Raw genomic sequence first — 22190 nt, forward strand, 5'->3', positions numbered from 1 at the left:
AACAGCAGCAGCAGCCTGTGCTTTTTTGGGTGTTTTTTTTATAGGTTAGGTTTTCAAGATGAAATAAAACGTATATAATTTAATGTTATGGCCAAGAATTTAGCTTTATTATAAAGACAAGGGTTTGCCATTATGTTTTAAAAATGATTTTGGGCAAGTGGCTGCCGCGGCTGGCTCGAATAAATTCCAGCCGAGAGGCCCAATTTTCGACCACTTTTTGCAGCAATTGGGGCCGTATGCCAGCAATAACGCGCCGAATATTCTCTTCCAAGACGTCAATCGTCTCGGGCTTATCTGCGTAGTCAAGCGACTTCACATAGCCCCACAAGAAATAGTCCAGCGGTGTTATATCGCACGATCTTGGAGGCCACGCCACAGGTCCACGGCGCGAGATAATGCGCTCACCAAAAGTTTCCTTCAATAAATCGATTGTTGCGTTGGCTGTATGGCATGTAGCGCCGTCTTGTTGGAACCAAAGCTCGTCCACATCAACATCGTCCAATTCAGGCACGAAAAAGTCATTAATCATGGCTCTATAGCGCTCTCCATTGACTGTAACATTATGGCCGGCTTCATTTTTAAAGAAATATGGACCAATGATTCCCTCTGCCCATAGAGCACACCAAACAGTGACTTTTTGAGGATGTAACGGTGTCTCAGCAATGGCTTGTGGATTATGTTCACTCCAAATGCGACAATTTTGCTTATTGACATACCCATTCAACCAAAAGTGAGCTTCATCGCTGAACAAAATTTTCTTGTGAAAATCGGGATCGGTGGCCATCTCGTTTTGGGCCCATTCACCGAACGTGCGACGCGCTTGATGGTCATTCGGCTTCAATTCTTGCACGAGTTGGATTTTGTAAGCCCGCAAACCAAGATCCTTCCACAAAATCTTCCATAAAGTGGATGGGCACATCTCCAATTGCTGCGCGCGGTGGCGCATGGACTCATTCGGGTCTTCTTCGATACTCTGCTCCACAGCAGCAATAGCGTCTCTTCGGTGCGCACTGTACGACGTCTCTGAGGATGCGTATTATCCACTAGAACAAACGTGGTGCGAAACCGATCCATGGTTAATTGAATTAGTGACTCTGATGGACGATTATGTCGACCGAATATGGGACGCAGCGCGCGATGCGAACCGAACCATTATTTTCATAATAAATTTGCACGATTTGTAATCGTTGTTCAGGTGTAAATCTATTCATTATGAAATGGCAAACCAAACTGAGCATAAATCAAGTGACAGCTGTCAAAAACACCATCTACGAAAAAAGTAGTGCCAACTTGAAAGCCTAACCTCTAAAAAAAACGCCCTTTAGCTTATAGTTTTCTTTCTCAAAGGTACACCTTAACCACAGCTTCATAATTTTTCTTCTAAAATAGTTGGATTATGTTTTCGAGCCTTATAATGTATTTAAATGTGTGCACGAACTAGCGGCAGTTTTAAAGTATAATATTTTGGCTTTTACTAGAAGCATTGAGTAAGTAACAACATAAAGTCATAAGCTCGAACAAAACCTATTTTGTATGTGGGGTGCCAGTGCTGGCATTATTTCTTACTCAATGCTTGAAGTTTACGTTGAGTTTTGCTTGAATTTTGAGTTTTTTGAAGGAAACAGTTATCAGGGATAAAGGGATTTGTAAAGATTTTATTTCTTGTTATGGCAATTGCGAAATATTGTTATACCTATTTCATAATTTCTATTAGTAAATAAAAAAATTCCATGCGAGGAAAAGAACTTGTTAGGACGCTATGCGAAGAGGAACGCAATTATGTACCAAAAAACGCTCTAGTGTTCCAGCTTAGAGTGAATCGGGATTCTTAGTTCGCAAAATACCGCTAACAATATATCGAAATAAAAATACCAATAAGATTGTAAGAGAAAGATAATATGATTGGCTGTCAATGTAAACAATGAACCCCGACAAATGCGCAACTTTCGAAGCTTCCACGGTGGCTCTTTCATTACCTGGCGTGGAGCTTTTAGCTACCGTGGCAAAACCACAATTTCTTTTATGTCGCATAAGATGGGCGTAGAAAATTAAGTAGAAATCTGGAATCACCTTTATTGAGTTTTGCCGAAGTACTTCACGGTGGGTCTTGGACGTATTAACAGGGCAATGCCCCAATCCACAGAGCTAAGCATACAAAGGAGTTTATTGCGTCGAAAAATATACCTGTGCTGAAATGGTCTGCAGTTAGTGCAGACCTAAATCCAATGGCGAACCTCCTGAGCATTCTTAGCAAGCAAGTTTATGAAGGTGGAAGGACGCCAGTTTAATAGCCTATTGCACCTTAGAAAAGCTATTCAAGAGGACTGGGCAAAAATCGATTTTAGTGTCCTTCAGTGTTTTGTAAATTCGGTGTCACGACGACTAGTATCAGTTACAGTCACGTTGATCTAGAGCTCGAAAATTTAGGGTACTTTCAAGAGTTTTTTTTACAATAAAAAAAATTAAAAACGATATTTTAATTTTTTAGGCTTTTTATTTAACTTATTTTACATACAAATATGAAAAAAATAATTTTTTTTGACCCTCCTGAAAAGTTGCACCTGGACGGTGTTACTCTTGGCTCTTCTATTTATCCGAAACACAAAAACTAACAAAATTGATAATCAGTATGACTATAGCTATGCCCCGTACTAGAATAAAAAAACAATTGACACAATATCGTGCTTTTGAATTGCACACTCTAAAAATCGGGTTTTTTTTGTAGTTTTTAAATAAAAAAAATTCAAATAATAATATGATTCCACTGATAACCACTGATGTTGTGAACAACATAGTAAAATTTCAGACGAATCGGTTCAATAGTTTTTTGTTTGACAACACCCGGCCAAAAAAAGTCCTTTCAAGATAAATGAGTTTAAAGTATGAGGAACAGGAGCGCGCCTAGTTATTGGGATGTAGAAGCAATATATATCCGTATCAAAATTTGACAGTTTATTCTTATGATATAGGGTTTTCCAATAACAGATGTTACAGGTGAATGGATTGCGCTATTGAGAGATGATTAACAATTTTTTATGGGCGGAATTTGATGGTATTGATCTGGATAACGTTTATTTTCAACAAGACGGCGCTACGTGCCACACAAGCAACGAAACCATTAATCTTTTACGGGAAAAGTTTCCGGACCGCGTTATCTCTCGAAGATGTGATCAGAATTGGCCACCGAGATCTTGTGATTTAACACCTCATGACTTTTTTCTTTGGGGGCACGTGAAAGAGAAGGTCTATCCCAAGAGTCCAGGGTCGATTCAAAACCTTAAAGCTGGAATTCGTGAGGCTTTCGAGGACATAGGGCAGCCACTTTGCCGATCGCTTATGGAAAATTTCATGAAAGGGATATTGTCCTGTAAGCGGGCTCGTGGTGGTTATTTGCCTGATGTTATTTTAAACTACTAATGGCATACCTTCCTCTTTATAATGAAATAAACATCCGATTATTTATATTAAAAAATATCATTTTTCGGTGAATATCAAAATAACACCTCTTAGTTGAAAACCCTTTACTATACTTTGGAAATATTTAAAAAAACAAAATGTCGATGTTTTAAAGTTTCTAGACCACCGGGTCCCCTTGATATTAGTTTTGTCCCAGTTATCTATTTCCTTTTTTAAATCCTTTAACATATTTTATTCTTACGTTAGATTTCTTTCCTTATGCCGAAAGCTGAAAAGTCTTAGCGTCTGAATATTTTACTACAAAAAAAGTACCTTAGTGTATTTACCCTAGCCGCTAGTATTTCTTACTTCTACGGTTTATTCTCAATAAAAGCACTTACTTGAGTTTTTTTATATGGAAGAAATAGTTTAGTACCCTCAGCAGACAAAAAAAAAACAAGTACTAAAAACCAACCAAATATATATTAATATGAAAATTCTATTTAAAGAGTTGAACGGTTTGCTGAAATTTTGAAAAACTTTGAAAAATGTTGTGGAAAGTTTGAAACTTCGCGTTATATATTTTTTGTTGTAGTGTGTATAACCAGTATTTTTATAAAAATGTATGCATGAAATTGGAATGTACGGCATACTCGTTTACAACTGTCGAATTTAGTACTACTTCCGACCTATTAAAAAAGTAATATAGAAATGGAGACTCTACCTAGAAAACCGATTTTTAAAACTCATCAATTTCATGTTTGATACAAGAGAAGTAACCGAAACTAGTCATAGCGCATTTTACCTTTGACCTTTAGCCCACCAGTTCCATATGAGTTGATTTCCCTACAGGGTTTCTAGCTTGTAACAACTCAGGTGTTTTTATGCCTTCGCTTCTAATTCTGAATCAATACATCAAAGTTTGCTCATCTAAGCATTCGTTTGCAAATACTCTTAATTCCAAGCACGAATTATATTGAAAAGGAGTCTCATTGCCACATTTACATGTGCTGCGATTTGCTCTATGTAGGAATATATCAAAAACCCTGTGCTCGGCATGCAAGTACCAACACTTTTCTTTTTTGATTGGCTGCTATCTCGCAATTTTGATTAAAAATGAAGGATTCTTGTTTACTTTTGCGCCTATTTACCATTGCGTACACTAAGTTGATTCAGGAAAATCTCAATTAACTTCTTGGATGGTGATGCAGGTGTTGGAAATTATTGTTGGTAAATGGGAAAATCCCTGCGACCTAATCAAAATAAATCCAAAGAGCGGGTTATGGTAGTCATGGACGATATTTTTAGGCAATGCTATCTTAGTATCTGCTGTAAACAATGTTAAGCGTTTTTCGTAAAATGGTTTCAGTTAACACATCTCCCGTCGTATATGTACATAACATAATCGGGTCATACTACACTCACATCTTAGTTGAAGCTCGTCTTGTGCTAGAATGTTTCAAAGTGGAGGTAAAAAGATAAATTCGATACATTGTGCAATATACTACAACTGAAGTGAAAAGCCAAATCGGACAGCCAAAAAAACGTGGGCTTTTTATGGGCTCGAATGGATACTTTATGAACTACAAAACAAAATTCAATAGCAAACCATCTAATCGTTAGAAATGTTGATAAAGCTATCCAAATCATCATTTTGGACCGGAATCTGACGGGCATCGAATTTATTAGCAAAGCAGTGAGTCCAGTGATTTCATTCTGGTAGGCTAATAATCGAAATATTGAGGAAGTTATGGCAATCATCTAGTTGGACCAGCATGTAAGCACTTTTCCCATTACCATTAAAAAATATGCTGCGTGTTTAGTGGGCAATGAAAGGAATTAACTTAATAGCAGCCACCCCTCAGCAGCCAATGGAAACCTCCGAATGTATTTTTACCCTAAAAAGCTCCTAATAAAAAACCAACCGTTCGGAGTCGGCTTAAAACTGTAGAAAATGTATTAAAGAAAATGACGACTAGTCAAAATTAAAATTTTGATTTTCAGGTTATAAAACGTTTAGGTTATAAAAAACATTACGTTTTAGGTTATAAAAACATTACAAAAATGTTCAAAGCAAGATGTGATTTACTAAAGCTAAATGGAACTACGTAAGGAAATGCTCAGAAATGTGTACCCTTTGCAGTTCAAATGAAGAAGAAGGTATGCAGCACTTCTAAGGAGGATGTCCGGGACTGAAGGAAATTAGAACAAGATGCCTGAACGCAGCAAAGCTAAATGAAGCAGAAGTAATAGATATACTTAATGGCCACAATTGGAAAATACTAGCTTGGTTTATATAAACAGTCTTACCCTATAGAGAAGTTCTTACAGCAGAGTTTAAATATTGATTGAACAAAAAAAAAAAATCGAAAAATTTAGAAAGTTTTACTGTCAAAATTCAGAAAACAAAATTTTTTTTTTTACTCGTATGGTATACTTAGCGATTTTGCCCTTTATTGAGAGTTTGGCCGAGCTCGTCTTCCTATTTATGGTGAGCGTCTTGATGTTGTTCCACAAATGGAGGGACCTACAGCTTTAGGCGCCTCCAAATGGCAGGGCCTGCCGAAGGCCAAACGCTATTAAAAAATACTTTTTATATTATTTGGAGTTTCATGCAAGGACATTCGAACCTGTTTACTTCCGAATGGTAGTCACACATCAACCTATTCGACTATGGACATGGCGGCGACAATCTTACAACAATCTGGTGCAAAATTAATCACTCTATCGAAATGTATTTTAATATTATTAAAATTTATCCCTGTTGCAGATCTCCCATCGGATGTGTCCCCGGGCGGTATGTTTGGGAAAACCCCGCAGTTATACACAGTTGGCGGAAAATAAAAGACCACCCGCGGATCAAAACTAGACACGCCAGCGTCGGATCCAGAATATATGGTTGCAAATAGTGTCTGTCTTGTATCGGAAGATTTTTAACTTTTGCTAATGGCGTCGTACGTCAATCATATTTGACACTTGAACTTGACAGTTGCAGTGTACAAACAGACCAGCAATGGAACACGTACAGGTCAAAATAGATATTTGCATTACCCAAAACAATTTCTTTTTTATTTAGGAGTAAAGCCATGTCAAGTGATCCTCGAAAATTTCACTAAGTCATGGATTTTAGGGCAAGATGTCTCGTTGTGTAGTCAAGGTCTTGTTAACACTGTTCTATAAATATTTCGCGTAAATTCCAATTTTAGCAATTGTTATTAACAATCAAAGTTTTAAGCAAGATTAAATTGAAAAAATAATTACTCCAAAACTACAATAGATAATGACGTGAAATTTTGCATACCATTCAAGTATTGTCTGCACTATTTTTCAAGTGATAATAACTCTTTTTATTGTGACAAATAGATAAATAAATAATAACTTTTTGTAATCAGTTGCATTTTTTCATGCTTTCTTCACGCTGTTAAACAATCGGATTTACGCATAATTGTGCGGAAAACGCTTACCTTTATTAATCTGAAAATAGAATCTTGTAATTTTACTCCATTTCCGAGATATTGACTGTTTTGTAACTTGATGCGCTCGACCGTGGCATTGCTGCCATCGGCTGCTCGGTCGCACGGCGGCTTGAGGGACCGCGCAAACTGAAGCAGCGTGCACGGTTGAACATGCTCGCACAGGATTTATTGCCTGTTGACTGATTTCGACACAATTAAAAAATCAGAGAAAAACAGAAAATCCATACTCAGCTTTTGTGAAAAATATTAAAGACGCTTTGCTTAAAAAGAACAGTATCAATTATAAAATTCAAATTCTCACAACAATTCCAGACAATTGGAAATGTGCGATACATTTTCTGTTTCAAAAAGAATGGCATGGAAATCTAAAAAATTGAGAAGAAAAAATGACTTTGCATCTGTGCCAGCTAAAAAGCGTGGGAAAAAATGTCAGACTTGACTGTCGAAAAAGTGCGTAATTTCTACTTGTCTGATTATTCAAGTAGACTGCTACCAGGAGTAAAAGACTGCAAAACTGTTTTTAATAAAGGTAAAAAAACAAAAGAACAAAAAAGGTTGTTACTTTTTAATCTGAATGATCTACACGAACCATTTAGAATAGAAAACCTTGAGACATTAATTGGTCTATCAAAATTCAAAGAACTTCGGCCTCGCGAATGCATAGTCGCTGGGCAAAGTGGGACGCACAATGTTTGCGTGTGTAAAACGCATCAGAATGTGGCTTTGAAAATTTATGGAATCAGGCATGAATTAAAAACATGTAAAGTAAATTTCAAGGAGAATATGGGCGATTTGATAAAACAGTGTGCCTGCGAAAATTCGACGCCCCATTGTTTTTTGCGTGATTGCAAAGCATGTCCCGGAGTATCAGCAGTCATGGAACACATTAAACAAACTTTGACCGAAAATGAAGTTAAACAAATCACATACAGTCAATGGGTGAACACTGACCTGTAATGCGTAATTCAAAAAATTCCGCGTGCCCATGAAGGGTGTTTTGTAAATCTTTATGAGGCGTTCAAAAGCACTTTGTGGGAAGTGGCTAACTAAAAAAATCTGCATTTTCATTATAGTACATCGTGCATGATTAAGAATATTTACATTACAGATGCGATATTGTGCAAGAAAGAGAGAAAGCAGCAAAGTTTGTATAAACACTTGGTGCCGATTTATCTGCAGTCCTTAAACATGATTTTTTACCGAAAATTCAAGCGGCATATTTTGTTGAGAAAAATATACTAATATAGAATACTGTATTCAAAGTCGAATTTTTTCAAAAGACGATTCTTTGTTTGAAAATACTATCAGCAAATAAAAGTAAAAAAAGTAAATACAACTGTCATATTATGGTTAAAATGTACTATAGTTGGAATCTTTCGGACTTTTAATACAATATAATTATTTTAATGAAATTAGTTGTATGCTGCTTCAGTTGATGCGTTCCTCAAGCCGCCGCGCGACCGATCAGCCGATGGCAATAATGCCACGGTCGAGCGCATCAAGTTACAAAACAGTCAATATCTCGGAAATGGAGTAAAATTACAAGATTCTATTTTCAGATTAATAAAGGTAAGCGTTTTCCGCACAATTATGCGTAAATCCGATTGTTTAACAGCGTGAAGAAAGCATGAAAAAATGCAACTGATTACAAAAAGTTATTATTTATTTATCTATTTGTCACAATAAAAAGAGTTATTATCACTTGAAAAATAGTACAGACAATACTTGAATGGTATGCAAAATTTCACGTCATTATCTATTGTAGTTTTGGAGTAATTAATTTTTCAATTTAATCTTGCTTAAAACTTTGATTGTTAATAACAATTGCTAAAATTGGAATTTACGCGAAATATTTATAGAACAGTGTTAACAAGACCTTGACTACACAACGAGACATCTTGCCCTAAAATCCATGACTTAGTGAAATTTTCGAGGATCACTTGACATGGCTTTACTCTTAGTAAACAATTATTCAAAAAAAGAAATTGGCAGTAAAAAATTTCCGAAAAATTTAATTGGATGATTAATTTTGCGCCACCTTGTATTTGCAATAAATACGATTTCCATCACTCAAAGTTAGTTTTTTTATTTAGTAAAAATTATTCAAAAACAGAATTGTGTGACTAATTTTGTGCCACCTTGTATTTGCGATAAATAAAAATTTTCCACACAAAATATTTTTTTTATTTAGTAAAAAAACTATTCAAAAACAAAATTTGATGATTTTGCGCCACCTTATATCAGTTAAATTTACTTATAGTTATTGCATTGCTCTCCAGCGCCTTTCAACTCCACAGTTATTTTTAAATATTTTACATGGATCTGTGACTGCTGATTCGCTCTAGCTTTTGAGCTAAGCCGCCGCCTTTAAAGCTCTGCTTTACTTTCCACCCTATTCGCAAAACTGTAAATTGTTTTTTGAAATATGAATACTGCCAATTGCTTCATTTACTTCCAAAACTCAAGTTTCCACAATTTTATGCCAAAAGCTGCAGCTAAATAGGGGCTTAAGTGGGATTTCCTTTGTTTCAACTTTTCGCTATGTTGCAACTCTTCGAACACACCGACGTAGTACCTACACTCTTTGTGTTTGTATGAAAACCTCAAAGCAATTAAAAGAAAGATTAATTTGACTTACTCCACGTACATATGTACTTGCACTTCCAAACAACCGAATAAATATAAATTCGTAAAGCAGAGCCAAAAAATTACTGCATTCCACAAGAACTGAGAAAATTCAAACCGAAATCCTGACAAAAGTCGAAGGTGACCCATATAAGTATTTAAATCCATATGTATGTATAGTATGTGTGCATGTATGCAAGTATGAATGTGTGCAATGGACAATCCACGTGCAATGCATCTTGGTATTCGTGTATGTGCGTGTGTGTATGTAGGCCAAGAGAAAACCATTTACACAAAGTATTTTCATATGCAATGTGAACAACGAATCTGGTGAATCTGCTTGGTGAATCTAGAATAGCCAGTGGGCAAAAGTTGATGCTGTCGGCTTGTTAGTGTTATTCTACATGTCCGAACATGCCGAGTTGTTATTATTTGTGCTAACGCTGTCGTTGTCGTTGTCATTGGCGTATACAACAAAACATTATGAAACACCACCGAACAAGGACATCTCAACTTCGTTTGCTGCATTCAAGTTTTCCCATTGTATGTTATGCAGATTTTTGGCCCAAAGCATTTTTAGAAACTCGAATTCTCGACTTATTCACCTTGAATCTCTCTCTTGTTTTCTCGGCACTCCTCACCTGTGCAAAGGATGTTTGGTTAGACGAAATTGCTGCTGCATACATTTTGGACAACTTGAAAAGTAGATAAGATTTTCAGTTTTCAGTTGGATTTCGAAATTGTATTGTATTATTTACCTTCATAAAGCCACAAGCCACCACAGGCGAATGTTGCGCACATCACACGGACGGCCATATATATGTAAATATGTGTGTGTAGTACGTATTTTTGTATGTGTGGCACATCCAGTGTCACTAAGCAAGTACGCATACATTTAACTTTAATTTTGTGGGAGCTTTAATTTTGTAATGGCAAGTGTGAGTGCTTAGTGGGTGGCAGCTGAATATTCTAATAAAATGTTGGCCAATGGCAAAGTTTTCGCACCAACAGATTTTCATTACCTCGATGGTCATTTACATACATATCCATTTACTTGTACGTAGTGGCTTATGTGGCCTGGTAAGAGCTTGTTGTATGCCCATACATACGTTCCCTACAGGGAAATCCAAATTGGCATACTTTTAGTAAATTCGAGGGCATAAATAAATATTTTTCAATGGCACTACAAAAATTTTAAAATATACTTTAGAAGAGACAAATGTGCTTCAGAAAATATCGACTGAACTTCAAAGCAGTTAAGCGGATTTCAGAAGTCTTAAATAAACTCCAGAAAAACTGTTGAGCTGAAAAATATTTGTCACAACTTAACTAATTTTTAAGTACAGTTACTTAATATCTACTCAAGTACGTTTGAAGCTCTTTCAAGTGCTATTGACTATTTTGAAATATTGGGTGAAGTTGGAAGTTCTCAAAATTTGTTTGCATTATTTCAGCGATAAAATTAACACTCGTAGTAATGGCTATCCTTTGGTCTCTCTGAGACCATCGTCTGTCGATTCTGTGAAATGGATACAGAAATTTCAGAACAAATGCTTTGTTAATGTCCTGCACTAGGCAGAAAAACCCTACACCACCTTGGTAGTATTGCCATGCATTCATATAAAATGTGATAAAGCTTTTGAAAAGCCTCAGCAGATTTATACTATACTCGTATCTCTTTTGCCTTTTCCATTAGTTATGTAAATGTTTCCAAACACTTTTCTGACTATTTGATAATTCTCGGAATAAGTGGGGGCTACATGCCGATTTTCAAGGTTTTATCAACATTTTCAACCATTCGATTGCTTGCTAATGCATTCGAGGATGTATTGGATGCATAAAGAGCACACCTGTTCTTGGCTGCCTTCTTCGAGTATTCAACTTGGGCGTAGTAGTACTTATAGCGCCGAGGAATACATCGAATTTTTGTTTTTTTTTGGCTTTAGTTTGGCAGGCTTTAGCATAAAACTGTATAAGGAACTATTTTTGAAGCTTAAACCCACTTTTAAATCGCCGTATAAACCAATTTTTAATACTTTAGGGCAAAACATTTTTTTCTGAACTTTATTTTTTCTATGGGAATTTTTCCACATTTTTTAGTAAAAAATGGAATTTTTTCGTATATTTTAGTGCAAAATTAAAAAACAAAATCGTGACTTAATAGGAAAAATCAAAAAAAAGAAATTTAAATTGTCAATCCAAGAGAAACCAAGACAAATGTTTTCTGTAGAAATTTTTCTTTGTCTCTTAGTAAGGAATTAGAAGCAAAAATCGTGACTTTTTGTAGTCGAAATTGAAAAACAAATTTTTTTAAAAGTTCTCTGTAAGAATTTTTTAGAATATTTAAATCAAAAATAAGAAAAAATATATATATAAAACTAAAAATACAAAAATTTAACAAACGAAAGTGACGAAATTTTATTTTTTAATTAAATTTTTTTTGTTTATTTTTTCATTTTCTAAATTGTGCTCAAACGAGAACTTAAAACTTTTTCTTTAATTTTTATGGAGAGGCAAAATTTCGTGATTGAATGTAGGCCTTGTTTTAAGGCCTAATCCTATTTCGAAATCGCTGTAATATGAAGAAAGTTTTGATTATCTTTTTATGTTTTTTGAATTTAAAGTCATATAATTGTCAGTCAAAAGGATAACAAGATAAATGTTTTCTATGCGAAGTTCTCCATATTTTTTATTATAAAATAAAATTCATGACTTTTTTTAGTAAAAATTACAACAAGTTTTTTTAAATATTTGGTGTTTGCGTTCTTTATTTTTATATCTATAAAACTTGGAAATATCCTATATATTAAGTAAAAAAAATATTGTGGCTTTTTTATTAAAAAAAATATTTTTAGGGGGGAAAATTCACGAATTCACGAAAGAAGCTGGTCCGATTCCTAGCAATACTAATCAGTTATAATTAAGCACTAGGGGCAGAGATAAGTCTGGTGGAAGTGCATAAAGGCCTCAGCTTAACCCCTACAACCATTGCCATTACCGAATTTTTGTGGTGAGCAAAATTTCATTATTGAGTTTCGATTTCGAACGCCCTCTACCGCCACTGCGCGTTGCAATCGATCAACCTGCAGTTGTCAGCCTTAGAGTACTAATATTAGTCGATTTAATGAATTTTGTTTTACTTTTAAATAATTTTATAATTGTCAACATTTTTTATTTATGTATTTTGTATTTTTTTTACATCTAATCCACAAAAAAAATAATAATAAAATCCACTCGATATTTCTGAAGTGGCTGAATTCCTATTTGCTGCGAGGTCTAAATTGCGGAGGTTTCTTCTATTCGCTTTTTTGCATCTGGCGCGCCTCAAGAAAGTAAGAGCCTTAACCCTTTGTCCTTTTCGTTTTCGTTTCATTTTCTGGATACTTTATTTACGTGAACGGCCTAAAAGTTTTCCTTCCTTTAAGAGTTCTGAATATGCTTCAAGGGTTCAATAGATTGCACTTATGATGTTGTGGATCGCACCTACATCCCAATGTCAATAAGTATTTCCAATCGACGGTCGCCAAACTACTTAACGTAGTACGAACTTTAATCAATATCTCTTGTATTCCCCTTTAGTTTCTTGACGAGGTCGATGATCTTGGAGTAATCTTTATGCTGCTTTTTTATTCAGTAAAATCTTATCATATCTAAATCAGAGTTACGTTGGACTCTGTTCTTCTAAATGGGTTTACTTTTACAAATCCCTGCACTCTCAAATTACTCTATACAGGGTTTGATTGAAAAATAATGAGCCTTCTTACACGGAGCGTCTGCCAAGCGATCAACCGAATCGGCTGGTGGGGGGAAATGATCGTTGGACCTTCCCCTTCCACTAGAAACCGGTCCCAGTTCGCTGGCAACAGCGGTGCAGTCAACATCGCTCCGCGCGTGAAAGCTGTTTTAAAAGTGTGTTAGGATTTCGCAGTAGCGAAAATGCAGCGATCGTTGGAGCAACGTTACTCATTCAAATTTTGCGTAAAGCTAAACAAAACGAGTACCGAAACCATTGGGCTACTAAAGGAGGCTACGGGGACCAATCTCTGTCCGACGCAAACAGACGAAGATGTGATCCGAGTTCGTGAATTTTTGAACATTGACCGTCGTGCTAGGCTAGGTGAGATCAGTGAAGAGTTAAATTTAACTTATTACAATGTGAGCCTGAAAAGAAAGCTGAAGGGGAGGCGTTTCGACTCCATCGAGGCGATCCAAAAAACTGTGACAGCCCAATTGAACGCGATTCCGGCGGATGAGTTTAAAAAATGTTTCCTGCAGTGAAAGGACCGCTACCAGCGGTGTATTGACGCTCAAGGGTCCTATTTTGAAGAATACTAGTTGTACAAGAAAAAAGGTTTAATAAAACTGCTTAAAAAAAATAAGGCTCATTACTTTTCAATCAAATCCTGTATATCTTTTGGTTTTCTTTAAATATGTCCTTGCTTCCTTAAATTTCTGCAGTGATTAAACTTAAGTCCCTCAAAAGCAGAAGGCCTATTCGTTCCTCGTCTTTTGTGCATGGTTAGGTAAGTGGTGAAATCGATTGCTCCGCATTACTGCAATCATCAACTCATTTCAATTTAACTTTTTTTCTTAATACCCTCAGTATGAATTACGCAAGAAATAATGAGCGCGTTCGTTTCGAGAACTCAGCGATATGTATATCGAATTCTATTTGATATCTTGATTTTTCTGTACCCAAAAATGTACTTATCTTTACGTTATCGTTTTAGTCAGTAAGCACCTTTGTACTTTATGGACTTTTATTGAAAATAAATAAATATGCCTAGCATCGTGTGGAGCGATAGATTGACCCGTAAGTGAAATCATAGAAGAAGTTGCAATTTTAACTTTTTTTTTAAATGAAGGGCGATGGACAGCGGGTTAAAAAGTGCGTGGTAAATCTCTTCTACATGCAGATGCCTACATCAATTTGAATGATAATGTACCGCTAGCAGATTTTTACCCATTGACGTCTAGGAAGCGTCTACACGCATACAAATACTTCTTTCACAATTTCTGCCCAATGCACAAACAATTTTGAGTAATTTTTTATTTTTCTTAATTTCAAATTTTTTTACATTTTTATATTTTTTTTTGGTTTTGTTTTAGAATTTGATCAAATATGTACCAGTATGTTGATATATTCGTATACTCTGTAACTATAAATCACAAATGCATAGAACAAATCAATTTCTGGAAAATTCTGTCAAATTAAAACCACGCTTTATATTTCACGTGCAAAGTCTGCGTGCAACAATCCTTTGCAATCTGATGTCGAGTGAATGAAAAATAAAATAAAAAGATGTCAATACTTGAGTCAACTGCTTCAAATAAAATTGCTTATGCCCCTGCTTCTCTTTTTCCTATACTAACTCATATCCAACTGGCAGCCGATGTGTCACCGCGCAGTTAAAAGAAGAAAAACTTAGTTCAAAACACACACGCGCATCGGAATATGATGCTGGCAGACGCTACCGGAAATGCTGAATGAGTGAGTGCCCGTAGATAAGTGGGTTTGCTTGCGCGAGAGTGGAGAAATGCGCGCACACACAGATGCACAGAGTGCCGGTGTACGTTTCAGTGCATCTAGCCAATTTCAGGATTCTTCAAGTTTTCAATATTTTATTTTTCAACTACTCACATTACTGTGAAATGGATGCGCGTAGTGCAACAAGAACCAATGAACTTTTCACATTACGACCAAATAACTGGACAAATGTGAGTGGGGCGCATAGCATGCGATTACAGGCATATCCGTGTGTGAGCGTGTGTGTGTGTGTATGTATGTACAATGCATGTTTGCTTGGATCTGACATCTGCCCAATACAAACAGCATGTGATACACACACACACACAATTATATACATCCACATGAGCGCACATTCAATACCATAGCAAACAATAGCCAACAATGGAAGAAAAATGCGAGTAGTGCAAACAGTTGAAAACGATAAGCGAGCAAGCTGCGTAGTCGACCGACAATATTATACGCTGCAAATGTCTTGCCACACATTCTTGTGACATATGAGTATGCATGTATGTGCATGTGTGTGTATAGTGCAGACTGGCCTTCTGCTGTCTTCTCAAAATCCCTGTTTTCCGCTCATCAAATTCCCCTCTTTTCCGCACACACACATGTTTTTGTTGCCACATGTTGCAACTTCAAGGCTGCAATTTACTTCCGCTGTCAGTTGATTGTCTCAAGTTTAGCTCACATTGTCTGCTTGCGCATCTGTCCTGTCCTTCGCTGTATTGTTCATTCGTTGGTTTGTTTGTCTGTGCTGTGTTGTCTGTTTGTTCAACACAACTGTTTGTCCAATCCAACTGTCAGTTTGAGAAAGCTTCTTCGTATCTCTGTGTGAGTAAATAAAGATGAGCGCATGCATGTGTGTGCTGGCGTCCTTGTCCTTCTTCTTGTTGCTGCTTTTGTGTGCTGCTGATTTTTCGCCCACTATGAATCTTCCTAAATTGTTTTCTTAGCTACCGTTATCTATCTCATGTGTATATTGCCCCTTTTGCCCTTGTGCCACCAATAGCTTCAGTTGCAATGTGCTCATATATGTATGTATGTGTTGTGTGTACAATACATTAGGTCGGATAGGTTTCTTAAAGGCCAAACTAATGAGAAAAATCCTTTTTTAATTTTTTCTTTTTCTTGTTTTCTTCAATACTGTTTAGAAAATCATTGGTTAATAAAACTAGTTCTATTAAGTTTTAAAAAATAATAATAATTTGTTTTGCAAAATACGTTTACGGTCTTATCGGCAATTTTACTTTCACTCCACTCAGGAGTATAGGGCCTCGCGTTGGTTTCGTTAATCTATTTGATTTCTGAGAAGGGTAGCTGATTAGCCTGCCGCTATCAGTTCTAAGTAGTGGCAATTCCCACCTGTAGTTGCTTAGGATCAACGCCTTCTTAGTACTTGAAGCGCCATCTGTGTGCCTCATTTTTTTGGCAGAAGGATTACGCAGATGGTTGAGGACTTCGCTAAAGTCGTGTGTCTGCGCTATTACCGCGGCTGCCCGCTTCCTCTAGCTGGCGCCACTTGATGCAATATGTAACTGTGTGCTTTTCTTCCTTTTTGCTTGTTTTAGCAGCCACAATGCAAATAATGCCCTGACTATTCTGCGGGAGTAAAGATGTAAAGGATAGAAAGGATAAGTTTTTGGGGTTTGAGGAATGACATTTTTTTTTTAGAAACAGGGAAAGTAGGTAAATTTGGAAAAGTGCGAGGACCGTGCCTTACATCGGATTGGAACCCACAACATCTGGGATGGCAGGCTAGTGCACTTAGGCTAGACTACCGAGGCCGAGACTTAGACTACATAGTTTCTATATTATATCAAAATTTTTGAAAACGTTTCATTTCCCTTGAGCTCCATGTAAATTTATATACCTATAACCAACAGATTTTATTTCACTGTAGTCGCATTTTTGGTCCTGCGCCTATTGAGCCATCCTAATTTCCTTATATTTACATGTGCAGATTTTCAAAATAAACACTAATATTTACCAACGCAAATGTACCGTAAGTGAAATGAATTATATATAAAAATTCCTCATACTCGTAGTAACACCATTACACGTAGGTGGAAGTTAGTAATGTGTTTATTTAACCCTTCAACAAAAATCCACAACGCACTCCATATAAAGAGTTTGCGGGTCAAAATCATCCAAATTGAGACAGTTGGCAAACAAAATTTTATTTCATATATTTGGCATAAAATAAACTAAATTTATTATTTTTTGTGAATAAAAAGTTATTTTTGAAAATTTTGACACATAATAGCATTCAAAGTGTATTGAGTTTTTGCCAACATTTTTTTGTATATGGGAAAAAAAAATGTTTTTTTCCCTTGGAAAGTGGAATCATTGGTCATCACGGTGTGTAAATGGACCTGAATCGTCTGTTGTTCCAGTTTCCTGTATTGTTTGCAGAAAGAATTATAAGGCGTATTCGATTTGTCAAGCGTTAGCGAGTGGCGAATAGATGAATCTATTAACATAAATAATCACACCGAGCTCTTTCACTGCTCCAGTGCTGCCAAATATGGCATTTGCTCAGAAGCACCTTATTAGTATTTGTACGACTGCCTTTAGACACGACCCATCGAATTGTTAGTATATGTTTTTGTTTTTATTTTGCAGCCACTAACGACGTTAAGAAGAACGAGACCACAATCCAAATTGCTCGTGTTCGGGCAATAGAGCCTCAGTGAGTATCTTTTCTCCTCGTCTCCCACTATTCCACAAGTTAAAAGTTGCCCTGTATGAGCGCGGTTTAATGAAACTTGTCTAATTTTAGAAGAGTATTAGCAGCATTTAACGGCTTTAAGTTATCCTAGTTTTATGACGTATCACCATATTAAAGGGGCTGATGGGGAATGTACTTTATTGGTGCTGTCACCTTTTCCGGCAATTGAGCAGTGCTCAAACATTGTGAGTAGAAAAGTAGCGAATAGAAGACGCCTAGCACATGGGCTGAAAAGTCCCGGGCTTAACAAAGAAAACACCTTTTTTGTTCAAAATAATTTCCATGAAGAACATTGCAATTATTTCAGCGCCGCTCTAACATTTCAGTACCACTTTTGTAGAACGGTTTTTCCTTTGCCTCAAAATAGGCCTCAGTTTCAGCTATAACCTTTTCACTTGAGCGAAATTTCTTTCCTGCGAGCAGTTTTTTAGGTTTGTGAACGGCCAGTAGTCGCTGGGAGCCAAATTTGAGAGCGAATACGGTGGATGTCGGCGCAATTCGAAGTTCAATTGATGTACGAGGTGTAGGTGTAGATGTAAGGTGAATTTTCATTTTTTTTTTTTCAAAATATATAAGGCGCTTATACCCATAGCCACTTGTAAATTACTTATAGACAGGGAAACTATCAAAAAGGTAAATACAAGCTGGCAAAACCTCACAACATGCGATGTAGCGGACAAACATAGCCGAACTGGAACAGCGGTCGATCGAAGATCTTGCTAAGATTTAACAGAGAAGCTATAAGAAAAATGATAGGTGTATTAACTGGTCATTGTTTAATAGGCAGCCACGCTAGAAGGTTAAGACTCCCGTACCTCGATTTCTGTAGAAGCTGTCTTAATACAGAAGAAGAGAAACAGTCAGACACCTTTTATGTGAGTGTGAAAGCCTAGCTATGAGAAGGCTGCGCACTCTTGATACAGCATTTCTAACCGATGTAGCGGACATAGCCCATCTAAAGCTAACGAAGCTCTGCTCATTTATTAAAGCTACCGGATGGTTTGAAAAGGAACACGTAGGGTAAGGATAAGCTCCAGTGGTATCACAATAGACCTGCGAAAGGTCTAAGTGTGTCTTTATGACAACCACCCTACCTACCTACCTAGCCCCTTCCAGATATAATACACTTGTGCCAGCGTTTTTTTTTTCAATCCTCGAAGCAGTTCTGATATACACTTGTTGGTATGCCCTTGAGCTCTCGCAGCAATTCGGGTTTTATCTCTTCAATCGTCGCAAAACACTCATAACTCATAATCGCATAACTTCAAGGTTAAACTTTTTATTTACCGTACGACCTTGTGGTAACAACTCCTGAAGCACTACGCCATGGTAATCGATGAAAACATTGAGCAAAACCTTGACACTTGATCAAACTTGGCGTGTGTTTTTTGGTCTTTTTTGGTTTTGGTCTTGGCTCTCCTGGATTCTTCCATTGGGACGATTAGGCTTTGGTTTCGATGTCATAACCATACACCCATGATTCGTCACCAGTTGCGACCCTTTTAAGCAAATCTGCATCATCGTTGACGTCTTTCAACAATTCCTGAGCGATGCTCATGCGACGTTGTTTTTAGTCAGAATTCATCAATTTTGGAACGAACTTCGTTGCCACACGCTTCATGCTCAAAATTTCCGAACAGAGTGTATGGCATGAACCAACCGATATACTGACATCCTCGGCAACTTCTCTAATTGTGATTCGACGATTCTCCATAACAATTTTCTTCACTTTCTCAACCTTTTCATCGTTTGTTGACGTGCTCGGGCGTCCAGAACGAGCGCCATTATTCACTTCTTCGCGACCTTCTGTGAAAAGCTTGTACCACTTGCAAACATGTTTTTGACTCAGAGTACTCTCACTGTATGCCAGTGTCAACAGTTTAAGTAAAGACTTTTGAGCACTTAATTCCATTTTTTATACAAAATTTGATGCAACTTCTTTGATTTCGATAGCAGAAAATCGCCGAACACAAAATACTTGTCTTATTTATGCCTCTCACAAACAAACTAAAACTGCTATATTGCTAAAACCGCGAACATATCTTAAAGTCGAATGTACGTAGTTAACTCATGATGATGTCAGTTAACTCACGCATTTTTTTCTTTTCAATTATTCCAAACAATTTTGTGTTTTTATTTTTTATTTTTAACGCCTCATTTGGACGTTCATCGGTGTCTCTAGGACCTCATTTGAAGTCATCAAACCATCATTTTATTGTTGTTGCTAATGGAGCGGAGTTCCCATAACACTTCCCAAGCCATTGCTTCAAAGGAGTGGTATTTTTCCAAATCATCAAGTAATTTTTTCTTGAGTTCTTGAGAATAAATAAAAAATAGTTGATCAAAATAGGAATCTATTGGAAGTTAATTAGTTAGAGGTTTAATGCAAAAACAGACATTTTTATCAGTAAGGCTACGAAAAAGGAAACAAAGTGCACTCACCATAAAATATTATTTTCAAATAAATATTTCGTCGTATAAAGGGTTGTCAATCACAATATTTAAAAAAACACGAAAAAAATTTTTCACACATAATCACAAATTATTTTTTTTCATATTCACAAACATATGGATAAAATCAAGTTAGTATTTTCTATTTTTATTCATGTCAAATTTTTTTTATACAATCATAACGGTCCCATGACTTTAATTACCTGTCAACGGTGAGTATATGACCATCACGAACTCGCACCCATGACACTGATTTGTTGCCGAGCTGCTTCACCTGGAAATAATAAAAAAGGCGTAAATTATTCCACATATAAATGCAAATGAAATTTGAAATTTCTATGGGTTACAACTTCCACACAAAATTATATATGTAAGTTTGTGTAGGGTTTTCCAATAACAGGTGTTATGAATGAATGGATTGCGCTGCCGAGAGATGATTAACGATTTTTTATGGCCGGAATTGGATGGTATTGATCTGGACAACGTTTATTTTTAACAAGACAGCGCTACGTGCTACGCAAGGAGAAGTTTCCGGACCGTGTTATCTCTTGAAGAGGTGATCACAATTGGCCACCAAGGTCTTGGAACTTAACACCTTGTAACTTTTTTCTTTGGGGCCACGTGAAAGAGAAGGTCTACGCCAACAGCCCTGGGTCGATTCAAGACCTCAAAGATGGAATTCGTGAGGCTATCGAGCCACTTTGCAATTCGGTTATAGAAAATTTCATGAAAAGGATATTGTCCTGTAAGCGTGGTCGTGGTGGTAATTTTCCTGATGTTATTTTCCTCTATTAACGGCAGACCTTCCTCTTTATAATGAAATCCGATCATTTATATTAAAAAATAGCATTTTTCTTTCAATATCAAAATAACACCTCTTATTGGAAAATCCTTTATGTCCTAAAATTCATTTGCCTTTCGGAGTCAGCTTTAAACTGTAGGCCCAGCCATTTGTAGAGCAACATCAGGACGCACGCCAGAAATAAGATGAAGAATTATGCATGTAGAATATATAATTGGCGCTTACAACCTTTTTGGGTGTTTGGCCGAGCTCCTCCTTCTACATATTTGTGGTGCTCGTGTTATTTGACAAGGGCTTGTCTGTGATGCGAGGATTATTTTCACACCCTAGGCAGGGAGGAAGCGTCATGATTCTACCAAGGATTTTAGATCCATAAGTCTCACCTCATTTATCTTAAAGGCTTTTAAAAAATTGATCGATTATGAAATCTGAGAGCACATCGAGTCCGAATTATCTTCAGCGCAGCATGCGTGGGGACTGTGGAAAAATCTCTGGATGCCTTCATAGATATAGAGGGAGCTTTAAATCACGTTAGAGTGGAGTAAATGGTCACTGTGCTAGATAGACTAGTGATGGAAATACCTATCTATCTCTGGATCTCATCCGTGCATGACTGCAACAAAGTTTAGCGGTGGCAGGAGTGGCTAAGGTCACTTGATTCGTGCACAGACGGACGCCGCAGGGTGATGTTCTTTCGCCTCTCCTTTGACTATTTGCTATTGACGAAGTTCTGATAATGCTAAATAAGGGTGAGGTTAAGATAGTAGCTTACGCCGGCAACGTCATCCTAATGGTATGGGGACCATTTTCCACAGTCATGGCTGAGATTTTGGAAAGATCACTGGCTGTACTCAGTCGCTGGGCTGCCAGTAGCGGCCACAAAATCAACTCCGACAAAACGGAGAAAAAAAGCTGGTACTATTTACCAGAAAATTTAAACCGTCATACTTCAGACTTCCCAAATTAAATAATACGTTCTCCGGCTTTCATCGGAAGTTTGTATCCCGGAGTGATACTTGACTCTAAACTCCATTAAAACAGTGGACAGTGTAGCTTTCTACTCCGCAAATACACAGCTCTCCTTGCTGTATATATCTGCCTGTTAGAGGTCTCATAATTATTTCAAAACGGCGCTTTGGTGTTACTTGAGGCATGCCAACCACTCCAATTTCACAAGTGGAGGAA

The 22190-nt window shown here is 36.8% G+C and overlaps 1 protein-coding gene across 1 annotated transcript in view; it reads right to left on the bottom strand.

Moving 5' to 3' along the window:
* Positions 1 to 22190, bottom strand: part of LOC128862579 (zwei Ig domain protein zig-8) — a 186755-nt gene that overhangs the window by 54425 nt on the left and 110140 nt on the right. The window contains exon 3 of the mRNA XM_054101301.1: positions 20407 to 20477. Coding sequence (XP_053957276.1) covers positions 20407 to 20477 — 71 coding nt within the window. The remainder of the gene's footprint in view (positions 1 to 20406; positions 20478 to 22190) is intronic.

The sequence above is a fragment of the Anastrepha ludens genome, chromosome 2, assembly GCF_028408465.1.
Source record: "Anastrepha ludens isolate Willacy chromosome 2, idAnaLude1.1, whole genome shotgun sequence".
Classification (NCBI taxonomy): domain Eukaryota; kingdom Metazoa; phylum Arthropoda; class Insecta; order Diptera; family Tephritidae; genus Anastrepha; species Anastrepha ludens.